General features: G+C 46.8%; 2 protein-coding genes across 2 annotated transcripts in view; one reads left to right on the top strand and one right to left on the bottom strand.

The window, feature by feature from the left end:
* The window catches only part of LOC131266933 (serine-rich adhesin for platelets-like), a 29,401-nt gene extending 11,926 nt beyond the window's left edge, over positions 1-17,475 (top strand). Inside the window, exon 2 of the mRNA XM_058269630.1 lies at positions 14,981-17,475. Within this exon, the coding sequence (XP_058125613.1) occupies positions 14,981-17,475 (2,495 nt within the window). The remainder of the gene's footprint in view (positions 1-14,980) is intronic.
* The window catches only part of LOC131266950 (2-aminoethanethiol dioxygenase), a 395,883-nt gene that overhangs the window by 281,988 nt on the left and 88,628 nt on the right, over positions 1-25,267 (bottom strand). The gene's annotated exons all lie outside the window — the stretch shown is intronic.

Genomic DNA, 25,267 nt, shown 5'->3' with positions numbered 1-25,267 from the left:
GCCCAACGTACGGACACGGATCCGCTGCATAATGTAGTACGCAGGGCCCGTAGTACGTAGGAGATTGTGATTCCGTTGCTTTTATTTCGCTTTTATGACCCTCGCTGTGCTACCGGCCTGTGTCTGTTGATCGTATCCATTTTTGTTTTGTAATGTTTCTATGGCCCCGATGTGCCCTAGGAATGGGGATATGGGGGCTGTTCTCTTCGTTGTTTCGGATTGGTTCTTATGCATCTTCTTCCCTCCATCGATGGCTTGTTGATTCTGTTGTACGGAAATCAGAAAAGGGAATCGAACAAGTGACTAATGTTGGAGGAAAACGCCAACGACGCAGGATTGGGAGGTTCGATTGGAACCATTTTTTAAGATTTTCATGATAAAATCCCTAGCTGTGTAAAAAAGAAAAACAGGAAAATGTACAGTGTGCCGTCAAAAAAAACGAAACGATTACTGTTTTGCAACCGAACGTTGAAACACACCGAAAGAACACACCAGTAGAAACGTCAAGCAATTCGTACGACAGCTATTTCTTCCAAATCATTGCATACACTCGTTAAGGTAAATGATGGATACATTTGGTGAAAGTATCTCGCACGGATCCTTGTGCTCCGAACGCACAAAGAAAATAGACGTAAAACGGAACAGGGATCTCAGTGGAAAAGGAGCAATAACTTTTTATTTAGTGCCAGCGCACAGGTTATCATGAAGAGGACGAGAAGTTCCCGCAATACTTTGATTGAGAGTGTCACATGAACAAGTACATGTTATTGTAAAGGCGGTAAGGAAAGGTGGAAAGGTATTTAAATAAATTTGAACTATGAATTTAACATAATTAACTCGTCAATTGCGCTAAGCTTATGTTATACCTTGTTTAATGTTCTTATAAATCATTTATTTGAGAGACTACCCTCTTTTGAAACAATTTGAACTACTGCATTTATGTTGGAACAGGGATCAGTCTCTTCGAATCGATTGGCTACGTTCGTTACACGTCCATCCCATTTGATTTAGCGTAGGTTTGAACGCACTGATCCATTTTGATTAGTTTTATAATCATTCGGCGGTCACGCAATGCAGGGAATAGATGGAACAGGTGAAAAGGATGCACGGCGGATGCAAAAGACGAACTCGTAATTACGAACCCAACCGACCTGGCCTGCGTAGGCCCGAAGGCTGTTGCATATTTTATGCTGAAGCAGAACAAACTCACCCCTCAAATGTCTAACTGTTCCGTATCAATCCTTCCTGCTCGTGTCCAGAGAAAGGCCGCGTGTGGGTTCGGAAAATAGAGGGTGGATCAAAGTTCGAGCGAACTTGAACGGAAATTGCACTGGAACAAACCGAACGGTGCGAGACACGTCGAGCGAGGGGCAAGAAAAGTGGAAAATCTATTACACCGGTGAGAATTAATCACCCTTTTGGAAGCTGTTAATTTGTTTTATGGTGTAGTATCCAATTATCTCGTTGCACAGAATGCACTTACAGGGAGTCACCGCTCGTGGTACCACCCCTCCGGGTTTTCCCACCCACGGGCGGGCTGCAGTGGGTAAACATTCGTCCTTTTTCATTTCGTCTCGGTTTCAAAGCTGGAGCTCGATGTCATTTGTGTGTTTGGGGAATCAACAACCCCTGGTGTTCGAGAGAGGTGCAACGCAACACAATGCCACCTTCACAAATGAAATGAAAAGTGAATGGAATTCATGAGAGTGAATTCATGAGGATATTTTAGGCCAACCAATTCATGCACTTGCCATTGATAAGTTTGTTTCTTATTTTAGAAGATAATTTTAATGAAATAGTATGGAAAAATATTACCTTACTATTATTATTATTATTATTAGTACTAATCCTTAGTGAACGTAAAATTTGTTATCTGACTCTTCGTAAACCATAGCGTTTCACAAAAATAAAGACCCCCTACCGTAGATTATCCCGTCGGTGCTTTTGTCTTCGTCGCTCTTATCTTCCTCTGGCCATAAAATCCCACGCAAAAACACAACCACTCCTGCATCAACATGTGTCCTTTTTCCGACCGATCAAACACTCCTCGCGCTCCCCCTACGGTTCCCCAATGCCCCACCGCAGCCTTCGTTCCACCGCACGAAAGCGCGCCGTGCGTACGCGAACGCGTAAAAACGGAGGAAAACACCATTAGCAGGAAATTTATGTTTACGGGAAATGAATTTATTGATTTTATGTTCGCCGAGGCCGCGGCCGTCGTCCCTTCCACCACCGCCGGAGAGGATAACTTGCGGCAAGTGGTCACAACCGCAGCGAACCGTACCGAGGCTCATAACATACCGAAGCGAACCTGGTCCGCTATCATACGTTTTCTTTCGCCCAAAACCCCGTGTTAGTTCGATTTTTCTTAAATATTACCTTTTATATTGGGCTTCTATTGTGCGCAGCCGGTGACTCCTCGAAAACGGTGGGGGGAAAAGGAAACAAATTCCTCGCCGTTTTACTGCGGACTGTTGCGGATGTTTTAGCTTTCCAGCAACAAATCCCGCCACTTTCCCGATTGTTGCGATTTTCCCTTCCCCGGCGGAAAGCACGTAGACTCTTGCTCGGGCACGCAAACCTTGTTGATGTCTTGTACTTTTTTATGTTTTGCTCGTGTTGCCATGCTTTCTCCGGGGCTCCGGGCGAGGCGGTGCCGTCCCTTTGCACCATCGAACCCTTTTGATCATTCATCGTCTTTGCTCGCTCGAATTGCCCATCCATCCATCGGTTCGCATCATTTCCACACACACACACACACCGGGCTGGATGCCGCCTGGGAATGGAGTCGTTTTATGGCGCGAGCAGAGCGAGGGAAGAAACAGCATCATACAAATGTTTTATTTATTGAAATTATGAGCCATACAGTTATAAAATGAATGAATTTCAATAATAAATCGTGATTGAATAATCAGAATTTATGCCAAAAATATTCAAATCGCGACGTGTTCGACGCGCAGAAATGGCTTTTTTCCGCCAACCGGACGATGGCACTTTCCATCCCCTTGTCCCATCCCGGTGCGCTGTTGTGTTTTTCCTTTTTTGTTGTTGTGTTGTATTTATTTCCTCCAATTCTCGCGCTCGTTGCCACCCACTTCCGTAAGTGGCTCACAATTTACGATCCACACTTCCGCTCCAATGTTGTACACAGTATACAAACGGTACACTAGAGTTTGTTTTTAGGATGCTTTCGTGGTACAAAGGACGATAGATACTTGTAGAGCTGTACATATGCCTTATAAACGACTGACAAAACGGATACAAACATACGGAACATGATAACAAAACTTCCAATCACCCGCTGATATAACAACTCATTTAAACAATTTGTAAAATGGTTTTAGTAAACTGAAGGCTACATTTTGAAGGCTAAGGCTCACACTCAAAAATATGAAACCTAACGCCATTCTCGCCGTATCGAACCATCTGTTTCGCATAATCAATTACTCTGCATCATTCGAATCTGCCCGAGAGGGCCCAAACGCTGGTCCGAAAATTTTGTCCGACACTTGTCCGATCTCTTAGGACCCTCAGGATCCAAACCTTTGACCGTAGCCGACCCTGCCATCCATCAAGCTTCGTCTGTATCCCGGGAAAACGAATCAACCTTCCTTCCCCGACACGCAAACAAACTCGTCCGACGCTTGGCTACCGGATGCAAGTCCCGGCCGGTCAAGATGACACGGTGTGTAGCATGTTTGCCTTCTGTCGTAGTTTAATTAAATTTGCTTCCCACCCCACGCCCGGGTCAGTGAAAACAAACGAGGCTCTGCTCGTACAGGTACGCACCCCCCGACTGGGCACGTATTGGGGACAAATATCCTTATGCAGGCCGTAACGCCATCTGCATTCTGTGATATCATCGGCCCCCAGAGAAGCCGGGAAAAACACACACCTGTAGGTAGGCGGTAGATGTGGTACTAATATTTGACGATTGTGCTAAGCACACACACGCACACAAACCTGTACAGCCTTTGGGAGTTTGCTGGAAAGATTTGTCTCAATTATAAAAGTTGCTCTAAGCAAATTAACCTATTCGTACACGTAAGGCGTCTCCGGGAAACACCCAGCAAACAACGTTGCTAACAAATGCGAACGGTATCAAATTTGAGAAATGCAAGGACATTTTGGGATTTGTCGCGAAGTACCTTTAGATGATTATTTGCACCGAATTGCCTAAATGCAGGCGCAGCAGTGAAACAGGGAGTCCCACAGATTGGACGATCCTATGAAAAATCCCCTTACCCGTTGCACATACTTAGACAAAACGGGGAAACCAACGACGTACATACACTCCTCGTCACCGAAATTGTGGTTTACAGTGACCAAACCCGAGTCGCCCGTTGAAGCATCTGGCTAGCGAAGGAATTCGTCCGGGTCACCACTAACTGTTGGCTCGCATTTTGATCAACAACGCCACCAAGAGATTGCGAATCGACGTAGGGTAGGAAGCATAATTTTCCGAGAAATTCGGTGCTAAGCCTGACACCCGGCAGCCGGTCATCGAATACTCCAGATTCGAGCGTCATCGAAGATTCGATGGCCGGCGATTGGCGAACCTTCGGAAGGCATACTTTGAGGTTGCATACAAATAGGTAACCACGAGCTCCTACTGCACACGAGCTTGTCGTACGTCGTGCACACATGGAAAGCGGTTATGCATCCGAAGCACCTCATCGAGACATCAGGTTCGGTCTGCAGCCAGACTGGTAATGATTTAAAATTCATCCAATCGCCCGTTGGCGCAACTGTGGGTGGATTGTGGACCGTCGGTGTTTGCATTGGTCCATACATGAGGCCATCGTTGCCAACAACATACAACCGATGGCCATGGGGAGCGATTTTGTATCCCGGAGTGACACCTGTTTTCTGCCAGTCTGTGAAAATTAACGGTAACCATTCAAGGACTCGCTACCAAAGGTCAATATTTTTACAATTCGTTTATAGAAGAAATTGATAAAAGAGATTCTTTGTTTTACTTTACTAGCTCATTTGCCCGGTTACACGGGCTGTACTATGTAGTTTTTATGTGAAAGCTATCTAGGAGATGAAATATGGAATTTTAGTCAAATGTAACATTCATTTAACATTTTATTCCACGTCTAGTTGGGTCACTTTTCAAACCATTGAAATCGGTACTGTCTGACTTCATATCAATCTTCATTTTAATATTGCTTCAAAACACAATTTCATTTCATTCTTGAAAAGTATTTTGGTAATCTTGCACTTTTGCCAAATTGCAAAACTTGCACTTTTGCCAAATCAAGCTGGTTGCTATAGCAATCAATGCTATGCAATGGAAACAAACAGCTGTTCGGTACTTTATGTCAAAAGTAAATACGTTTAGCTATTTTTGTTCATGTTCCATATTTGTGTACAATACTAAACATCCGTGGCAAGTTAGTGACTTCAAATCGAGAACAAAGCGCATCAGGATCGATCATGAAGACGCTTATTCAGTTCTTCTGTTGGGCGTTTTTGATGGTTGGGAATTTTTTTTCCTAATTCAGCAGCAGACTACCGATTGCATAGAAAACTTGCATGCAAATTGAGCTTGTACAATCTTACACCTTACAAGTTGCTAAATTTTATATATTATAGATAGATCTGTTTGTTATCAACAAAAACATTTTTGTACAGCATATTTTATTTATTATCTCAATAATTCTTTCTGTCATTACTCAAAAGGGACAAAATCAGAAAAGATGTTTTAATTTTGAAGACAATTATATAAAAATTTCACGACCGATCTTAAATATTGCAATGAAAGCAAATGATCGACTCAAAAAAACCCTCAAGTGAAACCTCTTTCCCAGGAAAAACAAACCCCACGTGCTAAGAAAATGTTCGTTAGCTTGCTCTTTCCTCATCCGGTGTTCTAGGGCAAGATTTTCCGCGGCGCTCGACGAGTTTTCGGACCCGATTAGTGCCCCTCTTCATTATCCACCTGGAAGGGCCCGCACGCGCATTTTGCTCGCCCCGTCGGATGAAAAGGTCCCACCCGCTTCACGCGCCAAAACGGAAATGAAGCCAAAGGAAATGCACTCGAAAGACGACGTGCGGGCGCACGATAAGGAAAAACGGGCAAATAACGTGTCCTTGCCACACGCGTTAGGAAACGCGCTTCCAAGCGAAGGTAGAAACTTTGGTCCCCTTAGATTTCTTTCAATTTTTTTTTGTTGTGGGGTTTTTCCTCCCTCAACCTCAACAATTGAGCGGAAGTGCCCTTAGATTTAGGGCTTGTGCCTGTAGGAAGGAAGAAAAGGAAGGAAAGGGGCGAGGGCTGGAGGGTGGGCCACAACCGGAAACGAATCTTTGTTAATTACACCTGAATAGCCGCAATTAGGCCGTTGATAAAGTTGATAAAGATCCCCTCGCGTCGACCTTCCCCCCCTGCAGGATCGCTGTCCTCCGAACTTTTCCTCTTTTTCCTCATTTTTTTAGCCAAAACCATTCCTCATCCAGTGCCGTCGAACGATTCGGAGAACCTACGCATCGGCCCCCCGGGCAACTTCCTCTCCGAAATTTGTGGCTGAGAAATTCGTTTTCCACCTTCCCGGCACGAACAACTTTCCCACCTTGCTTTCCTTCTTCCAACGAAATTCCGCGTAATCAGAACCGTTTCCGATTCAGAAAACTTCCGACGCACCTTATCATAGGGGCATTTCTCCCGGGTGGACACCGACCGTTTCCCTTCCTTTTCCACCAACGCCAGTGGAGGAAAATATGCCTGTTGCCTTTCGGTCGCTCTTTTCTTCTCTGATTTCTTTTTAACTCATTGCGGTCGCGCTATCTTACCAACAACTGCGCCAATTTTTCTGTCGCCGCAAGAAATACACCATGTGTTTTTTTCCTTTTACATTTTCCCACCCTTTGGAAACGGTTTTACCTTCGACCGCATAAGTGTTCCTGATTCTGAATTGGATCCTGATCCTCATGATTAAAACGTTCACCAGCAAAGACCAGAAGCTGTCCGGCGGAAAACCTCCATTTCCCTTTCCAAGTGAAGCCAACATTCGCCGCAAAGTATTTTTCGCCGACGGCAAAGGCATTTTTGCTCCTAGCGATTCGTGGCCAAGGAAAGTGGAAAACTTTGGGCGGTGCAACCTTAGCCGTGCGTCCCTTACGCCTCACTCGGTTTTCTTAATAAAGCAATTAAACGCTGATTTATGGCGGAGGATTTAGTGTTTGTAAATTTCGACCAAAACGGTGGCCACGCATCGGCCGAAGATGGTGGTGCGCGATAAGGCTCGCCGTGTGGAAACTCTCGTGCGCATTAGGGTGTCCTGTTTTTTGGTGGTTTGTGTGGCTGGTGGCAAGGGCGTTCCGGGGGATCTTGCCTTTTGATGGCAATTTTTCACATCGGCTTGACGATTTCGAAGCACAAGGGAACGGTACTACCATTGCGTCCCGATGGGACATGGTGGAAACCCAACGGAAAACCCATCACGCCCGATGGCCAAGACGAGATAGAAGTGAATCAGCGGATTTGGAGCAATTTGTCACACTTCGGCGCCAGGATCGTACCTCGGAATCCCATTCCATATCTTTCCGCCGTTCCACGGAAGCATGCAGTTACTTTTAATGACACCAATGGAGCTTGAGCTACTTGACCGTTAACCGTTAATTTAGTGCCCAGGACGGGTAACAAAATAGCCACTCATTAGTGGTGCTTATTAAATTCTGCAACACTCCGTCGAGAAGGAGATAAGATAATTTAGCACCGTCGCGTCACAGAAGAATGTCAACTAATCACAATGGATGGCAATGAGGACTTTTTGTAAGGATTTGACAGAATATTTTTGAGGAATATTTATTAGGTGCGCAAATAAATAACAGCCGGTTTTTCATAAGTTTATTTTTACTCGTGGCATTTTTATTTGTAGAAATTGGGTCAATCAAAGTATTGGCCATTATTATTTATTACTTTCTTCCACCTTTCGGGTAAATCGCGGATTCCTTTTCGGAAAAAATGATCCGTTTTTCGAAGCAATCCAGGTATCCAACTGAAGCTTGGCGATCTTCCTTGACGCGGACCGTCGTTGACATCGAAATCGCCATTTTTAAAGCACCAAAACCAACCACGACACGTAGTTTTACTGAGAGTATCGTCTCCGTAAACTTGTAGAAGCTCCCGAAACGATGCCGCTACAGCTGTTTTCTTCGAATAGAAGAAGAAAAGAAGAATTTCCCTCAAATGATGATAATTTGGCTCAGAATTTGACATTCCCCAGATAATATAATTATATTATGCAACAATGAAATCACCAATCTAACGATAAAGTTTGTTTACTATATGTCAAAGCTAAAATTATGACGATGTCAAAACGGCCCATTATTTAATTGCGGACCTAATAATATTTTATTCTTTCTTGTTGATGTAGAATTTCTTACGTGTTCAAATTAACTTAACAATAAAAATGTCCTAAACAGTGATTAATTGGATGCTAATGAGCGCTTATGTAGCTTTCATTTAAGTTTAAATGAATTCATTTAGCGAAGCCAGCACCAATTTCTCATAAAGCGATTAAACGCGTTCTCAGTGCTAATAAAATGGCACTTACCGATCCTCAACTCAAACAGCCCGGCATGGCACACGGTCTCGGCAAACGAGTCAGCTAAAATCGATTAAAATCACACCACTTTCTTGCCCCCTACACAACGGAACTCCCCATAAAGCAAACCGTTCGCTCCGAGAAACAAATCGCTCACGGTATCGGGAAGTAATTAATTTATTGCACACATTTCCGAAGTCAGTCCAATCATCTGCTGATGCCGCTGCAGCGCGAAATGGCGCTTGCCGTGTGGAGCGATGCTGCCGGTGCATGGCGCTCGTACTCGAGTCTGGACCACAAGGCCGGAGGAAACAAATTGAAAAACTATCCACTGCTAACCACCGCCGCAGCTGGACGTCCTGGTTCTAGTTGGTCCTTGGGCTGAAAACTATCGAGCGGGCAAAAACTTTGTCCATGCGGTGAAACCCATCGTCGACCCGGTCGGAATGTATGCCGTGTGTGCTTCGATTGGAAATTTTGTCGCACGCCCACGACCCGCGGGTGAGGGGGATGAAACCGTAGAGAGAGGAGGTGTGGGGATGAATGCGCGGATAAAGAGGTCCTTACGATTGTTTCCGGGCCCGTTTGTTACCAGTCCGGGCGCGAGGTATGTCCTAGCGGAGGGTTCGGTGGGCGAGGAAAACAAAAGGAAACGCGACGCAGCGACCGTTTTCCACACGCCATCTTCCGAGATTTCTCGCGCTGAAAATTATCACCATTAGTCGAGCGACCGTGTTCGAGCTCCGGCGCGTTGTCTGGCTCGGTGCGTTGACTTGCCTGGCTTTCCCGGCTCGGGTGGGAGTTGCATTGTTCCGCCCCGGCATGTCCTCGTACGCGAGCAAATTGTTTGAATAGATCCTTCTGCAGCGCCCGCTTCGCCCATCCGACACGCGACACTCGCAGCATGCCAGCCATGTGGCCATGTAAGACCAATAGTGAGGTTAGGGATGAGGACACAATCAAGCGGCATGCTTGTTGCCATTACGCTAACATACGGGCGCAACCACCGCGCACACATTCACTGCGAACCATTGTGTGTTTCGCCTTTCCCTCGACACGATAGGATTGCTTGGATGTGTTGGCGTTCCAATCCAGGATGCATCGATCGGAGAATCCCAACCGTCGTGCGCTTCCGGGGCGCCCTCCGTTTTGGTCATTTCGGGCCGGGGGGATGAAGGATGCTTTTCCGAACAATGGCAACCTGCGCAGACGGGCCTCCGGGGCCCGGATTTTATCAAGCCAACCAACCAAGACAAGTCCTTTCGCTGACGACGCCTTTAGTGTCCCGCTTTTCCCGTTCCACTCGTGGCCGTACGCACACGTAAATAAGCGAGCAAACAATTTGCCTGCCTCAACCCGAAAGCCTTCCGCATTTCGGGCGAACCGATTCGCGCGACGGCCAGAACGGCCACTTTTACTGGCGCGCTGTAGAATGTGATTGTACATGATGTTATTTTATCGCTGTTTGCCGCCATTTGTTGCCATCGTTCCGCACGAGCACGTGCAGGAAGGACATATTCGGCCGGAATGCTGGCCATGCCCGGCAAAGGTTGCCCGAAACCGAGCGGCGTTTTCGGGCAGCAAGGCACAGCTGGATGGCGTCATTTGTGGCAGATGGTCAAAAAATGGGCTTTCCGTCGATTCGAGGCTCGGAAGCTTTCGACGTTAAGTGCCATTTGGTACGCACACGCACAGGAATGTACGTGTCGGTGATGATTTAAAAACAAAGAAAACCTTCCTTCTAAATGTCAGCTCTTACTTTTGGAACAAACCAAACGATGGTTTAGAATCATAAGAAATCTTTTTGGTACTTCATGTTAAGCTGGTTTGATTCTATATTCCCAACAAAGGGTTCTCATTAGTGTTGTGCTTAATGAATCTTTTGGCGAGATTCATACATATAAATCTTTCACCTAAGATTCATTCAGATAGATTCATGAATCTTTACGGATTTGAATCTTCAAAGTTTAATGAATCTTTCGAAACCTTAATGAATCTTAATGAATCTTTCATGGATCTGTCTTGAATCTCCCCGATTCTTTCATAGGCGTGGACAATGCGACCAAAAAAAAAAAAGGATACCTGAACCCATTTTTGGCTGGTGACTTTTCATCATATGGTGTGTCTATGGGATTCATGAATCCCTTATAAGGCAGAGATTCATTCAGATTCATGAATCTGAATCAGATTTACACAACTGTAGTTCTCATAGTAATTGAATGCAATACTATAAATGGTGGAGTTGGTAATAAAGTAATGAATACAGCAATTTCTGATGAATATTTTGGACATTCTTATAGCTAACCTAATACAATGTGGGACAAACCTTACGATCAGACGCCATATAATATGCCATACGCCACGAGCAAGTCACGGACAACCGTGGCGCGGGTTTTCGCCATCCCGGACCAAACTCAGCGAACGAAACATCCGCATGATTTATGTTTATAAATACATCCGTTTTGTGTATTTAATTCAAATACGCCGCCAGCATTCCAAAATGTGCACAATGGGGATGCTGCGGCCCTTCCGCGTGTTGGTTGTAAACTTATGAGTTTGCGAGGTTTGGGACAAGAAGATCTCATCCGCACTCCTTCAAGGTCTGACCGATCGATCGGACACAACGCTTCCAACCTACCTTACTCGCTAGAATGTAAATAGTTATCAACCAGTGCAGTCCACATCAACGGCTATCGAGAGGATGTGTGGGTAAATGATTTCTCAGCTTATTGATACAAACTATTAGAGAATTATGATGCGCTCTAAGGTATTCAGAGATACAACACTATGAAACTTGTTTTAGTACTGAATACATCGATTTCAAATTATGAAATAGAGACTTTTCTACCTACCAATTACATAAGTAGCTCACAAAATGCGTCCTTGTGGTCTGCAATAACTGAATTATTGGACTGCACAAAAGTGCATCGAGTGGATATGAGGCAAAACCGGTATTACTCACTTAAATTAAAGTAACGCTCTACACGAAACGGCCAATTGATGCCATTGACCAGCAATCACCATGGTAAAAAGGACAATAAGAAACACACGTCCGAACTAGAACAGGATTTTGGGAAAGGGAAACATCCTTGGACCATGCCCCGTGCATGAATATTTCATATTTAATCTGCAGAGTTTAATTGTGCACATTACCTATTTAAATGGGCCCATCATTCGCAGCCGGAAGACCTTCGCCCGGCACATGGTTGTCGTCGTCATCGTCGTCGTTGCCTGGCAATCGTCGTCTGCGTTAAACAATGGATGACCGAGCGAAGAATGGAAATCTCAGGATGCTGCTGGATGCTGATGATGATGATTTACCCGGCACCCTTTTGCATCCCACGATCACTTTACTCACATTTCAATACCGAAACCGACCAACCGACCGGCTAACCAATACTTTACGCCTTGGCGCACAGTGCACAGTGGGAGGAAGAGGGGATAAAAAGGACAACACGATGGAGCAGGTGAATTCGGTGGCTACAACAGAGAAGGACACCGAAATTCAATCCGTCGCTGCGTTAGTCCCACCGAGTGCCAGCTTCCGGTACCCGGCTTCTTATCCCCAACTGGTTGTACTGCTTACTGTCGAGTAACAGCATCAACAGTACGTACAAATGGGAAACGGTAATTTTCATTCAAATTCGATTAAGCTCGTTAGCTCCGCTTTGGGATCGCCGACATGGTTTCTCCGCAACACATCCGATTATCCTTGGGGCCATTTGAATTTACTCCAGCGTCCGGGCAACAATCGAAAGTCTCGCCGGGCGGTCGGTGTCGGTGGTCATGTGATAATCGGACCAAGGGACGCTAGGGTCCTTTGGAAGGTCCAGCGATGTCTGGCAGCAACCACCTTAATGACACTGTTCATGCCTGCAAGTGGCTAATCAAAAGCGCATGCTGTTAGGAGACATCTTGTTTCAAGTATTGCAGTAATATTATAATTTTGTTCTTTGTTATTTAAACAACACTGAGCGTCAAACTTAAGAAGAAGACAAGACATCAATTTGTAGAAAGTTAATTGATAAGAGTTAGAACAAATTCAAACTGCACCCGAACAAGGATTTTTCTGTAATCACTGTAAATAACAAGCAGGCCACCGACAATGGGCGATTAATTATCATAAGAGAAACTTGGCCAGTTGCACCGGATCTTCCCTCCAGCCGACGAGGCGATGCGCAAAGACGCAAAAGGATGTGCGAGTTTGCATAAAATTTTATTTCCCTCCAACACTTTGCCATCCAGTGCTTTGTCTCTGAAACCGACGGCACAGGGTTGCGTCCTGGAGAAACTTCGTTCGCCCGAAGCGCAACATTATTCCTGCCCAACAACGCCCTCCAGAACTTCCACGTAACGGCAGCATCGATCCGGCTTTTCGAGCCGGCAAAGTGGCCGAGACCGAGTCGAAGGGTTTGGATAACCAAAATAAAAAAAGGGGCCCGGAAACGACCAGTTAACGCTCGCTTCCGATCCCAAGATCACAAAACCGCCCCCGGACGGACCCGGCAGAGATATAAAAAAGGGACAGCCCGGTCGGGGACGAACGCCAGCTGAAACAGTTTTGCCTATTTCTATTGCTTACGGTTGGCATTAATTGCAATTAGAAGCACATTATCAATCCCACCGCATCCCCAGCTGGCCGGAAAGGAGTCGAATGGCCTCGAACTGGCAGGACGTTATTGAAGGCCCCGGATTACGGTCCAATCCTCGACCGGAGTTGGCAGGATTACGAGGGAAAAACACACAGCCCCCCTCCCCATAATGGTGCCGAAAGGTGCCGAAAGAGGTGATTACCGACCGGTAAGGAACTACCCGCCGGTGGGACCGAACTTGACCGAAGCGCTTCCGGAAGCGGAGCCGATTTTGCATTTTGCGGGGCATTTGTGAGACTTTGCGGAAAAGTCAAGTTGATCCTCCGTTTGTCTGGGATGGCTTACTTCACACATCCGCCGGGCCGTCCTTAGACAATATACCTTAATTTACATGACCCCCGGTGCGGACGGTGGTCACAGGATTCCCGTGGCGAATCCAGTAATTACAATGCTCGCCTTCTGAGCACGCTCAGTTAATCGTAGATGCAATTGGAAGCGTTTGCATTTTTAACCGTACAGCGCCCAACCATCAATTGTCATTTACAATTCAGTTTCTCCATTAAAGTCAAGCCCCCCCAGTTTTCAACCATGTAGGTTTTCCTCTAATCACTACCGGTTTAGCACGTCGTGCAATTATCGATGGATGGATTGGAGGGCCGCTTTATGGCGCTCATAACTTCCTATTTAGAAGCCTATAATTATGTGCGACCGGTTCTGTGTCAGGTTTAATGATGGTGTGTTGGCAATACACAAGTGACTAACAATGTGTGACGAATCTGGTAGTTTGGTATTTGGTTTACTGAGACATAAGGCTTTGATATTTTTATGGCAAGGATTGTTATAACTAAAAGGTTGGAGGACTTTGACGAATCTGGTAGTTTGGTATTTGGTTTACTGAGACATAAGGCTTTAATTTTTTTATGGTAAGGATTGTTATAACTAAAAGGTTGGAGGACTTTGACGAATCTGGTACTTTGGTATTTGGTTTACTGAGACATAAGGCTGTGATATTTTTATGGCAAGGATTGTTATAACTAAAAGGTTAGAGGACTTTGGTGACTCTGGTAGTTTGGTATTTGGTTTACTGACACATAAGGCTTTGATATTTTTATGGTAAGGATTGTTATCACTAAAAGGTTGGAGGACTTTCACGAATCTGGTAGTTTGGTATTTGGTTTACTGAGACATAAGGCTTTGATATTTTTATGGTAAGGATTGTTACATCTTAAAGGGTTAGAGGACTTTGACGAATCTGGTACTTTGGTATTTGGTTTACTGAGACATAAGGCTTTGATATTTTTATGGCAAGGATTGTTACATCTTAAAGGGTTGGAGGACTTTGACGAATCTGGTACTTTGGTATTTGGTTTACTGAGACATAAGGCTTTGATATTTTTATGGCAAGGATTGTTATAACTTAAAGGTTGGAGGAATTTAAACCACAGTTAAATTAAGACACGTAAGACCCATTGCAATTTAAAGGAGAAAACAAAATAGCCTCTTGAGGTAGTGTCAGCATTGAAACAAATTTAAAGCAACTAGTGGACGACGACTGTCCCATCCATCTTGTCCGTCAGTCCGAGTCTCCACGAAAAGCCACATTTTCGTACGCCATTAGACAGCAATCCGACGACGCATCGCTGCGTTTCCATGGGGAGGGGGGCGGAAATTAATGTTTCCTTTGTGTGCCTCGTCGATCGGTGTAGAAGACACCCACGCTCGAACCGAACGCGAACGCGAGATATATGTCGAGCCTTTTGCAAATGGCAAATGACCGTGCTAACACCGTGTCTCTTCTCTTCTCTTGTCTGCTCTGCTCCCTTTTTCAAACAGGTTTTACCATCCCACTCAGCGACTTCCGGACGTTCAAATGTGGGCCAAACGGTACCAGCAACGGAAACACCAATCTCATCAATGTGAAGACCAACTCCTCCCGGCATCTGTCGGTAAGTGCTTCCACCAGCAACCACACGTCGGACACCCACGACTCGAGGAACGTACTGCCCGGCTCGTACGTTACCATCCGGGCGACGTCCTCCAACGGCACAACGACACCCGGGGGTGGCCAACAGCAGCTCCAGCTCCAGCAGCAGCAACAGCATCAATCGGCGCTTTTTGCCTCGAAAATAGGCGCCAAATCTGGGCGTAATAATCCTAATTATGGCATCGGCAGCAGTAACAACAATAATGGTGTGGCCCGGCGCGATTCCACGGCCACGAGCGCAACGACGGCGACACTAATTTATGCCGAAACGGCCTCGGTGCCGCCCATCGTGGCAGCGGCCGCCGCGGCCCAAGTGTCCGATAAGAGGCAAGATAAATCATCGCACATTTCCTCGTACCAGCGGCAACCGGCAGCAGCACCAACAACAGGTCGCCAACAACCGGCACCCCAGGTCTCGCTGCACCCGCCCAATCCGCAGTATCGCGCGGAGCAACAGTCAAGTGCCGCCATTTTCCAATCGCAGCCACCCGCGCCGCAGTACGATACCACGGCGGCCATTTTCCGCGATCGCAGCATAGAGGAGACGGAAGCCGCACATGATTTATTGTCGCTGTCGCAAAGCCTGCCTCCGCTGACTGCTCCCTGCGTCGTCACCATCCTCCACCCGACGTCGACGACGACGGCAGCGACGGCAGCGACGGCTCCGGCCACTCTGGCCGACGACGCAACGGACCGTGCCGGCAGTCCTCAGCATCATCAGCATCATCAGCTCTCGCAACAGGCCAGCAATGGCATCATCAGCATCGTCGAGGCGGCATCGGCCACCGCAGCTAATTACCAGTGTTCGCCGGCCGCTCCGGGCGCACCAATCTCGATGATAATACCCTGCTACGAGCTCACGACAGCGCTGGCCAACGCCGGCCACGGAGATCTCGACGAAGGAGGCTCGCCGGCCATGATGGCGACGATAAAAAGCGTCTCGCCACCCTCGACCAGCGGTCCACTCACGCCACCCACTTCGGAGCACTCCTCCGACACCGACTGCTCGTCCGTATCGCCCGACACCACGTCCTCCTCCTCCTCCTCTTCTAGCGTGTTCTCGTTCGTTCGCTCCAGCTCGAGCTCTTCGTCCACCTCCCGACTGTCGACGAGCTCGTCACGCTCCACTCCTACGCCAGAGGGCGCCACCGGTGCCCACGGAGGACGAAGACTGAGCCGAAGGCCCGGCAACCACACCAGCTCCCCCACGTCCGTCATTGTCAATGGTTCCACGCTGAGTGCTGCCAACTCCTCGACTACGCCGTCGTCCGCGCGCAAACATAAATCTTCCACAACGGCAGCGGGCCAACCGGCCGCCAAGGTTCCGGCCAAGGGAGTGCCCTCGGTTGCTGGACAGAAACTCACCCCCAGCACCACCAGCACAACGGCGGAACTGTACACCTACGACGATCTCATCTCGAGCGATGGTCGATCGAAGAACCGCAAGAAACCTGCCAAAGACGCTGCCCACTCGCAGTCCGCTGGGGTTAGTACCGGGGAGCCGGTGAACTCCACCAAAGCCAGTCTGCGTCCGGCGCCATCTTCTAAGGCGAGTGAAAATGGCAGCGAACAGGCAACTTCCGAGCAGGACCTGGATGGTGCAACGTCGGCCAGTGAATCAGGTGGCAACTCCGGACCGAACGGCAAGGGTAAGTTCAAGTGTCCCGAGTGTGGCAAGCAGTACGCCACCTCGAGCAACCTCTCGCGGCACAAGCAGACGCACCGCAGCCTCGACTCGCAGTCCGCCAAGAAGTGCGTCACCTGCGGCAAGGCCTACGTCTCCATGCCGGCCCTGGCGATGCACCTGCTGACGCACAAACTCTCGCACAGCTGTGGCGTTTGCGGGAAGCTCTTCTCGAGACCTTGGCTCCTGCAAGGGCACCTCCGGTCGCACACGGGCGAGAAACCGTACGGCTGCGGTCACTGCGGCAAGGCGTTCGCCGATCGGTCGAACCTCCGGGCGCACATGCAGACGCACTCGACCGACAAGAACTTCGAGTGCGGCCGGTGCCACAAAACGTTCGCGCTGAAGTCGTACTTGAACAAACATCTCGAGTCGGCCTGCTACAAGGATGACGACCCGAACGGGCACTCACCCGGGACCGGAGGGCACTCGCCGGTTACGATGGTGGGCGGGCGGAAGATCTTCCACAGCAGCCAGGACATCGATCGGGACGAGTACGCGATGCGGATGGCGAGTGGCAAACATCAGCAGCACTTCCTCAACGATGACAGCTGCTCCACGACCACCATCGACGTGGTGACGGCCGATCCCGCCGACGACGAAGAGGACGACGGTGGCGACGATGACGATGAAGAAGATATCGATATCATTACGACGTAATGGACAGTGGCACGGTTAACGTTGACGGCTGCCCAGCACAAGACCTTCGGACACATTCCGTTTCTGTCTCTCTTCAGATTCCACTTTCTCGGTTCCTACCGGAAGTTGGGGCACTTACCACATTTTATCTCGACTACCTTTCTCTTCCCTTGTCTCGCAAATCTAATGTTTTGAAGAGAGAAAAAGAAAGCATAAAGTGAGTTACTCCTTCTGTTTTAGATGTTTCCAATGATCCACCACACCCGCCATTAATATCTTCGTCACAAACCGCCACTTCCAACTATTTTTTATTGATACATCATCGTTTTTCACACCCTCCTATAGAGAGAAGGCCAACGCGCAAGAACCCTACGACCTAGAAATTACTGTCACCCTGAGCTCGCTTGAACCGGAAAAGATTCCGGAAATGTCAGAAACAGTTTCCTGCCCATCGATCGTTCGACGCACCAGGTACCGCTCCGTTTCGCTTAAGAGGCATAGAGATACACCAGAACCGGGGTCGGGAAATTGACACAAATCTAAAACTCCCGCCCTCTTGCGAAGGAGTGAAGAGAAGTGTGGAAATTAAACAGCCCTCCTCGAGGAAATTTCATTTCGAACCGATCCGGCCGATCGGTTCACCGCGTGGAATCGACACACCGGATAAAGGAAATTAGTTTGATTTTAAATTCCGGTGCTCTAATCGATGGGGTGAAATGTGCCCGAAAGAATCCTAGATCCCACAGTCCCCCCCCCATCGTGGTCTTGTTTTTCTTATCGACTAGTGTGCCTTACACACAAAGCAAAGCCCACTTTTCCTGGCAACATCAGGTTGCTATAGTTTCGCTCCGCTTCGCGCACCGAATTTAATAAGCCTCCCTCACTGAAGACTTACAATTTCGTATAAATTTGTTCGCCAAATTACAACAAATTGATGATTTTGTTCGCCCGGGTCGCTGTTGACGCGGAATGAATTCTACCACCGTGGCCCCACCTGGCCAGGCACGGGAATGACATTCCATTTACCGAAACACTCGCCGTACACTGTCCACGGTGAAAAACGAAAGCGCCAACACCGAAACCGACCGCCTTGAAGGGAAGCGTAGGGCAGGCGTTCTAGTCAGCGAAGAATCGCGCATTGATGGAAAGTAATTTGAAAAGAAAATAAATTACTTTTAAATGATGACTCATTGCCGTTCGCGGTTCGAAGCTACGGGAGCGTAGAAGCGCACAAGCTCAATTTGGCAACGTTCGCGTTGAAAGGAAAACATTCTCCTAGGTAATGGTGGAAATCGGGTGGAGAATGCTCATTACATTTTTTTCTTAAAGTCAAGTCAGTGAAAATATTTTTGCGCTCAACCTTCGCTAGGAAACTGTGGGTCGAATAACTTTTGCATGGCGCTTAGTCCTTGAAGGAAAAACTACTGGAAAATTGTATCAAATCTTTGCACTCAGCTTGAAACACGCTCCGTAGGATGAGAACCTGCCGAACACCCTGATTTCCTAGGGAGAAGTATAAAACAGGGACACCCGAAAATACGTACCACCGGAAGAAGTACCGCTTCGACTCCTGACTAGTTCCAAGATGCTTCAATCTCGGAGTAACGAAAAGCGCCAAAAGAAACAGCAGGAAAAAAGAGACACATTATAAACTAGCTCGCATTTCAACTCGACTTCCTTCACTGGCGCTGATGATGATGATGATCATGGCATTGGTTGAATGAATGGAAATGACGCAACAGGATGTGGGACAATGTGAAGGAATCCACCAACCAACGGAGTGCGAGTTTTCCACGCAGTATATGTTAGACAAGCGAAACGTAACGAGCAGAAGCGCACAGTTTATTAATGGATCCTCCACCATCGTGCAAACACTGTTGGATGCTTTAGTTTCCATTGTATGAACCCTTCCGGTTCCTCCCGGTTCGGAGCGTCCCCAAATGTATTCCATCAAAAAATGGTTTAGGTTGGTTTCCGTTTTTCACCCGCTTTCCGCCGGTCGCCAATCTATCGATCTTGCGACAGTCAATTTCGTTTGAAAAATTGCGTTATTGGAAATTGATGACTCCTCGGCCCGGCAAATGACAACCGGAATTTGTTTCCAGCGGGTAACAGATTGTCCCATCGAGCGTCGCGGAAAAGTGGCTCCCGCTCCCGTTTGGTGCAAACGATGGGCGGCGATAAGGGGAAAATAAAATCCCGATCCAGCAGGCCAGGACTTTTCAGTGAAACGGGGAACACTTTTCGGTCCACAATCGGTGGCGTGTTAATCGACCACGCTAGGGTACGTTTTCATAGCAATGATTACTCGTCCTTTTGCTTCGTTTTTGAACTAACTGTTGCCAAAAGCAAGCAGTTTCCGATGGGTGTTTGAAAATGCCTGATATACAATCGAGATAAACTGGCTATTCGGAAAACTGAAATTCCTAAAATGATTCTGAGAAACCAACATGAGGTGATGAGTATTATTAAATTCCTGTCAAATTTTCCACATTTTCCCACCGTGGGTCGGAGGACAGCTGTATCAACATTCATAGCGTGTGCTGAAGAACCGCGAAGCAACAAAATGATACACAAACCAAAGCAGCAACAAAAAAATACAAAGGTACTTTGCCCCAAAATCAAACTGGGCCGTAATGACACACTCCATCAATCTTCACTATTTTACGGTGAAAATGTTTCGCAAGGCCTGGAAAATGTAGAAAAAAACCGACATACCCTACCACCCTAGGGAGAGGTGTAATGATTCACCGCAACGGCGGAGGAAAATGGCGGGAAAACCGTCACCATTTTTGACCGACCAAAATAGACGTCAATATCTGACGGTTCAATCGATCGGTGATGGGTCGAACGGTGGTAAGTTGGCGGTTTCGTGGAGGAAAAAATAACACCATTTTTTGATACCTATTTTCCCGCCTCCAACCTCCAACCGGAAATGGCGTCCATCAAACTCCCACAATTCGCAAACCGTCCCTACGGTACAGTCATTTTCAATCTTCATTATCTCGCTCTGTCCATCTCTCTATCACGCTCTCTTTCTGTTCTCTTTTTCTCTCCTCTTTTTTAGAAATAGCCTTATTTTCAAATGACACCTGAAAATAAAGTGAAAAAAAACAATCTTTCCCAACAATTCGCTGCTTGCTATTCGTTTAACCTTCTTCATCGGCGTCGTCGACAAAGTACAAACACGTGGTAACGGAAGCAAAAACTGAAAAAGCGAAACATAGGAAAAAACGACATTAATTTGCTACCGCAAATGTCAATTATTTTATAGAACGTATTTTTTAATTGAGTACTCCAAAATGAAAGCCCCCAAGTGACCGATTGAGAGCAATGGCAGACAGACCAAGTGCAATCATTGAGAGCGTAAAGGAAAACGGATAAAAAATGTTAAGAAAAGAGGAAAACAACGATTGCCACAACGACTTTCGGAGGTGGACTTGCCTCTTATCGGCCAATAATGGCGGTGATGCGACATGATGCCTGCGGAGCATAAAACAAAACAAACACTGATCGGCCCCAAAGGGTCCAAAGTCACGAAGCAAAACGAAATTGTACTCAAAGCTATATACAGAAACTAAAGATGGCAAAAAAACGTGCATGCACACAAAAGGTTGTTTAAAGAAAACGAAAATGAAACCTACTATCAATTTATCACATCAATTGCGAGCCTCTGCCGAAGGTTGGCTCGGAGAGGACGAAACACATTCTTCCAACAAGCACCGTAGCGTTTGCAAAACACTTCTAGTAGAGAGTGAACATAATGCATAATACTACTTAAAACCAAGGGTTGCATTAAAGTAACGTTCCACCACTAGATAAAGTTTTTGTTTTGCTTCTAAAAAAAACAATTTAAAAACCAGACTCTATAAACACACTTTGATCCACAAAAGGTCTCTTAGTATTGTGCGGCAAAAGTAGTTCATTTGACTGTTCGACATAATTTAGCTTTGATTTAGGAAACTGATTGCTGTAGCTGTTGATTCGTATTCCTCAGAGCGAAAAATACTCCTAGCAGCGAGCAAGTTGTAACGGTTCGTAGTCAGTAAGCAACCACCTACACGATAAGATAATAAGCGCAAGCATAAACGACCCAGAGTGATCAAAGGATAAACAGCTGCAAGTTATCTATAGATGCAAATTTATATTTGAATTAAGCTAAGCAGAAAGTTGCGAATGAAAAAGTAGATGAGAGAATCACGAAAAAAAACATTACAAAACCTAGTCTCTAGCAGCAATTAAAAGCAATCTTTAAAACATTAGGATTACACTTAAACAAAACCCCGTTGGTTAGCAGCGACGAACGGAAGACGATTACAAAACGGATAAGCAATAACTCAACGGAAACGAAACAAGCAACGAACGCAAAACAAATGTCCAAAGATGAGATGTGCAGTACATTGAACTGATGATGCCTCCAATTAGTAATTACGCCAATTCGGAGCATCCAAGCGAAGGATGAAAGAGGCTTCAAAAGCGAAACAAAGCAATGGTCCCCGGAGAGGAGACCACAACACCAATATAAGAAATACTTTTTTCCAGTGGACTCGAACGGTGCAGAAAGGAAAATGTTCACATGGAAATTGCTTTCGAAATAAGCATGGTTTGGAGTTGGAAAAAGTACACTTGAGCGCTTCGTTAAACTAAGTGGTAGAATGTAAAAACGTACCACGCAGCTGGGGGAAGCATTGATGGTACGAAACAAACAAAATTTGTCAACGGAAAAGCAATAGCATGTCGGTTTTGAACATGCCAAGAGAGTTTAGGAGTTAATGTGATGTTTAGTGTGATTCCTACGGATTTCGAGGAAGGATATGTAAAACCTATGAGAATCGGTGCATTTTCGACATGGCGATCGTTCGCTGGGTAAGTTCTCGTTCTCATCCAATAATGTTCATTCATTTATCCGTTTATTAACTAGTCTTAATATTTAGTTAATGGCACTGAACAAACCAAGAACATTTACAAAAACCCTTTCTACCTAAGCTGGTCCTCATTTTTATTCCGCACACACGACTCTACTCAGTTCATGTAACTTCAGACTTACTTGTCTTGTGTTACTGAGCAGATTTAATTCAATCACACTCCATTTCCCGAACTTCCGGCATACCACCGGATGCACTTTGCATCGGAATGTGCAACGGGACGGCTTTAGTGTGCATTTCTCGCCACCCTGTCACCTGACGGACGCATGACAAATGGGTACCGGCTGACGAAGTTTAATTGTAACCGAGCACGCGACACATGCGAGGAATTTGTGCCTGTTGGCGCAATGCACGTGTAATGCAAGTAGTTGTTCTTCCATTAATTTAATCACTCTATGCTGTTAGTGACGCGTCAATGAAAAGGGGGGTTATGGGTCCCACTGGATCACCACTATTAGTGACGCACTTTGAGTCCTTAGTGCCCTGCATGGTCCCACCGTTTCATGTCACCTTCTGAATGCGTGTTCGGTGGAGAATTTATTTAATTATTGCGGATCAGTTCCGAACCAAAAAGGTTCTTGAGAAAGGACTACTAAGAAAGATGAAAGTCTACAGTATATATGTTGGTTGGCCCATTATAATTTGAATTGGTTTAGAAAAGTGAGGTTAATACCACGATCTCCCAACTCGGTGGATTGCTAAGACGCCCAACTATTCGTGAAGAAAAATCAATTCACTTATCACCGACCACGAGAATCGAAATCACTTCCAATGATATCTTGGATTGCGGAAAACCTATCGTAAGGGCCCCTAGGATACTAAAATCAATTCCGTCCAGTCGCTGGCCGAACGAACCCATTTTCCAGCGGGTGATGGAAAACCCCCGGCATCAAACTGGGTGGAAATAACTCCACGGTAATGGCTTGAAAACAATGGGGAGGATTTTTACGGGTTCGTCGAAAAAAAAGTGCATCAACTACATTATCTCTCTCAGAAGGAGAGAGAGAGAGAGAGAAAAACTACCGTTCCATACCATAATCAAATCGGAACCATTGGAGACACATGCGTGTGACATTACCGCTAGCCCGTGCCCTTGACAGGCCACATAATCACGATCAGCCGAGGCCACGGGGCGATGTTGAAAGCAAGATAGGATAAATGTTGACCCATCCATTCCTGTTGCTGCTTGCGGTCCGCTGTGGGTGTGGTTTTGGGGCCACAAAACCAGACACTCCAGCGTGGGGCGGTACGCCCATGGAACGGTTTTTATCGGGCCCGAGTGTGGCACAGCTGGGGGCCAGCGGGACGAAACCACATGAAAAATGGATGACCGATTTTCTACCGCTTTTTTCCCCGTACGTCTGACTTGGAAATCCACTTCCAGTTCGGCCTGCAATTGATAACCTTTCTCCCATGGAATTTGATTGCGCAGATAGGATATCGAATCAAACTCGAATGGATGGAAGTGACACACGGTCGTAGGCGTCGAGGTCTTGAGGTAGCGGCGCAAGCCTGGGCGGTCCGCAGAGGTCATCGTGGTCGAGAACTGAGTAATCGTTGGGTGGAAAATGAAATAAAAAATCCTTATCACGCCGAATGATGGCTAAAAATGGGTTGTGGGTGCCTTCCGGCAACGGGCCAACGGGGCCCCGAAATCGGGACCGAAATGAGCGCTAGAGAGTGGGCGAAATTGAATCATCATTTTATCTGAAATATTATCTCGACGGAATTCAATTTCCGATCAAATTTATAACTCGCCACGTTTTGCGGTTTCCATTCTCGAGTGTGAGCTCGTTCTCATTCGAACTCAAAGCGGTTTAGTACGAAGGTTCCCTTCCGTGTAGGCGTGAGCTTGCAATGATCCACACTGATCCTTTCGAACGTCTACTGATAGCCGATGATCTGTGTTGTCAACTCCCGAGCACTCGCTCGTTTTTTAATGCTATACTAACAAAAGAACTGAGAAAAGTAAAGTAGTAGAACCACTCAGATTGATACCATGTGAACTCACAGATTCTGGTCGCAAGCACTCCAAAATTAAAACAGTCCAGCAGTTCAGCAGCATCCCTTCAACACCTTCAAGCGCCAGTGTCATTCGAAAGACCACAAAAGAGTGCAAGTTCTAAACGGATTCCCATTCTCCCATTCTCGTTCGTGATTCAGTATATTCGACGAATCTTGTTGCTTCCGTTCCGTGATGCTCGAAAATCGGAAAGCAAACCGTTGGTTCAATCGAGATGGAGTGCACTGGAAGAAAAATTCATTTTTATGCGCCCTGTCCGACCAACGCATGCGAGCCCCCTCCCGCTAGCTACATCCCATTTTACACCCCATTCTGAGGCCATTTGGAGCGATTTAATATGCTCGTATCGTCAGTTGACCCGGTCTAGGCTCGGTCGGTTCGTCGGTTTCGTCGACCCAATCGGCGGAACACGACACCAACGACAGCGACGGTGGCGATGTTCAGCTTGTTGAATTTTATGGCCTCGTTGACCACAGCAGCAGCAGCAGCAACAGCGGTGACCGGCCGGGAACACGGTAACCGGCGCGTGTAAAAGCCGTCCTGGACAACGCATAAAAAACAAACCTAACAACCTCCGAACACGGCCAGCTCGTAAGTCACCCGGCTTGACTTCTATCACCGGCCAGGCGAGACCGGGCGTCAACTAACCGTTTGGCGGAAAACCCGTCTCCATCGGAATCGAAGTTCGCGTGTGTGTATGTGTGTGTGTGTGCGCGCCTTGCCACAATCCTTGGGCATTTTTTTTTTCGCACCCACCCCATTCGGAGTTCCCGTTTTTACTGCCGATCGGATTTAACGCACCCAACGGCAATACCGGTGGACGGTAAATCCCCATCATTAACACAATCCTTCCTTCCGTGCGGGA

The sequence above is a fragment of the Anopheles coustani genome, chromosome 2, assembly GCF_943734705.1.
Source record: "Anopheles coustani chromosome 2, idAnoCousDA_361_x.2, whole genome shotgun sequence".
NCBI lineage: Eukaryota > Metazoa > Arthropoda > Insecta > Diptera > Culicidae > Anopheles > Anopheles coustani.
The sequence above is the reverse complement of the archived record's forward strand: the minus strand, read 5'-3'. Positions and strand labels throughout refer to the sequence as shown.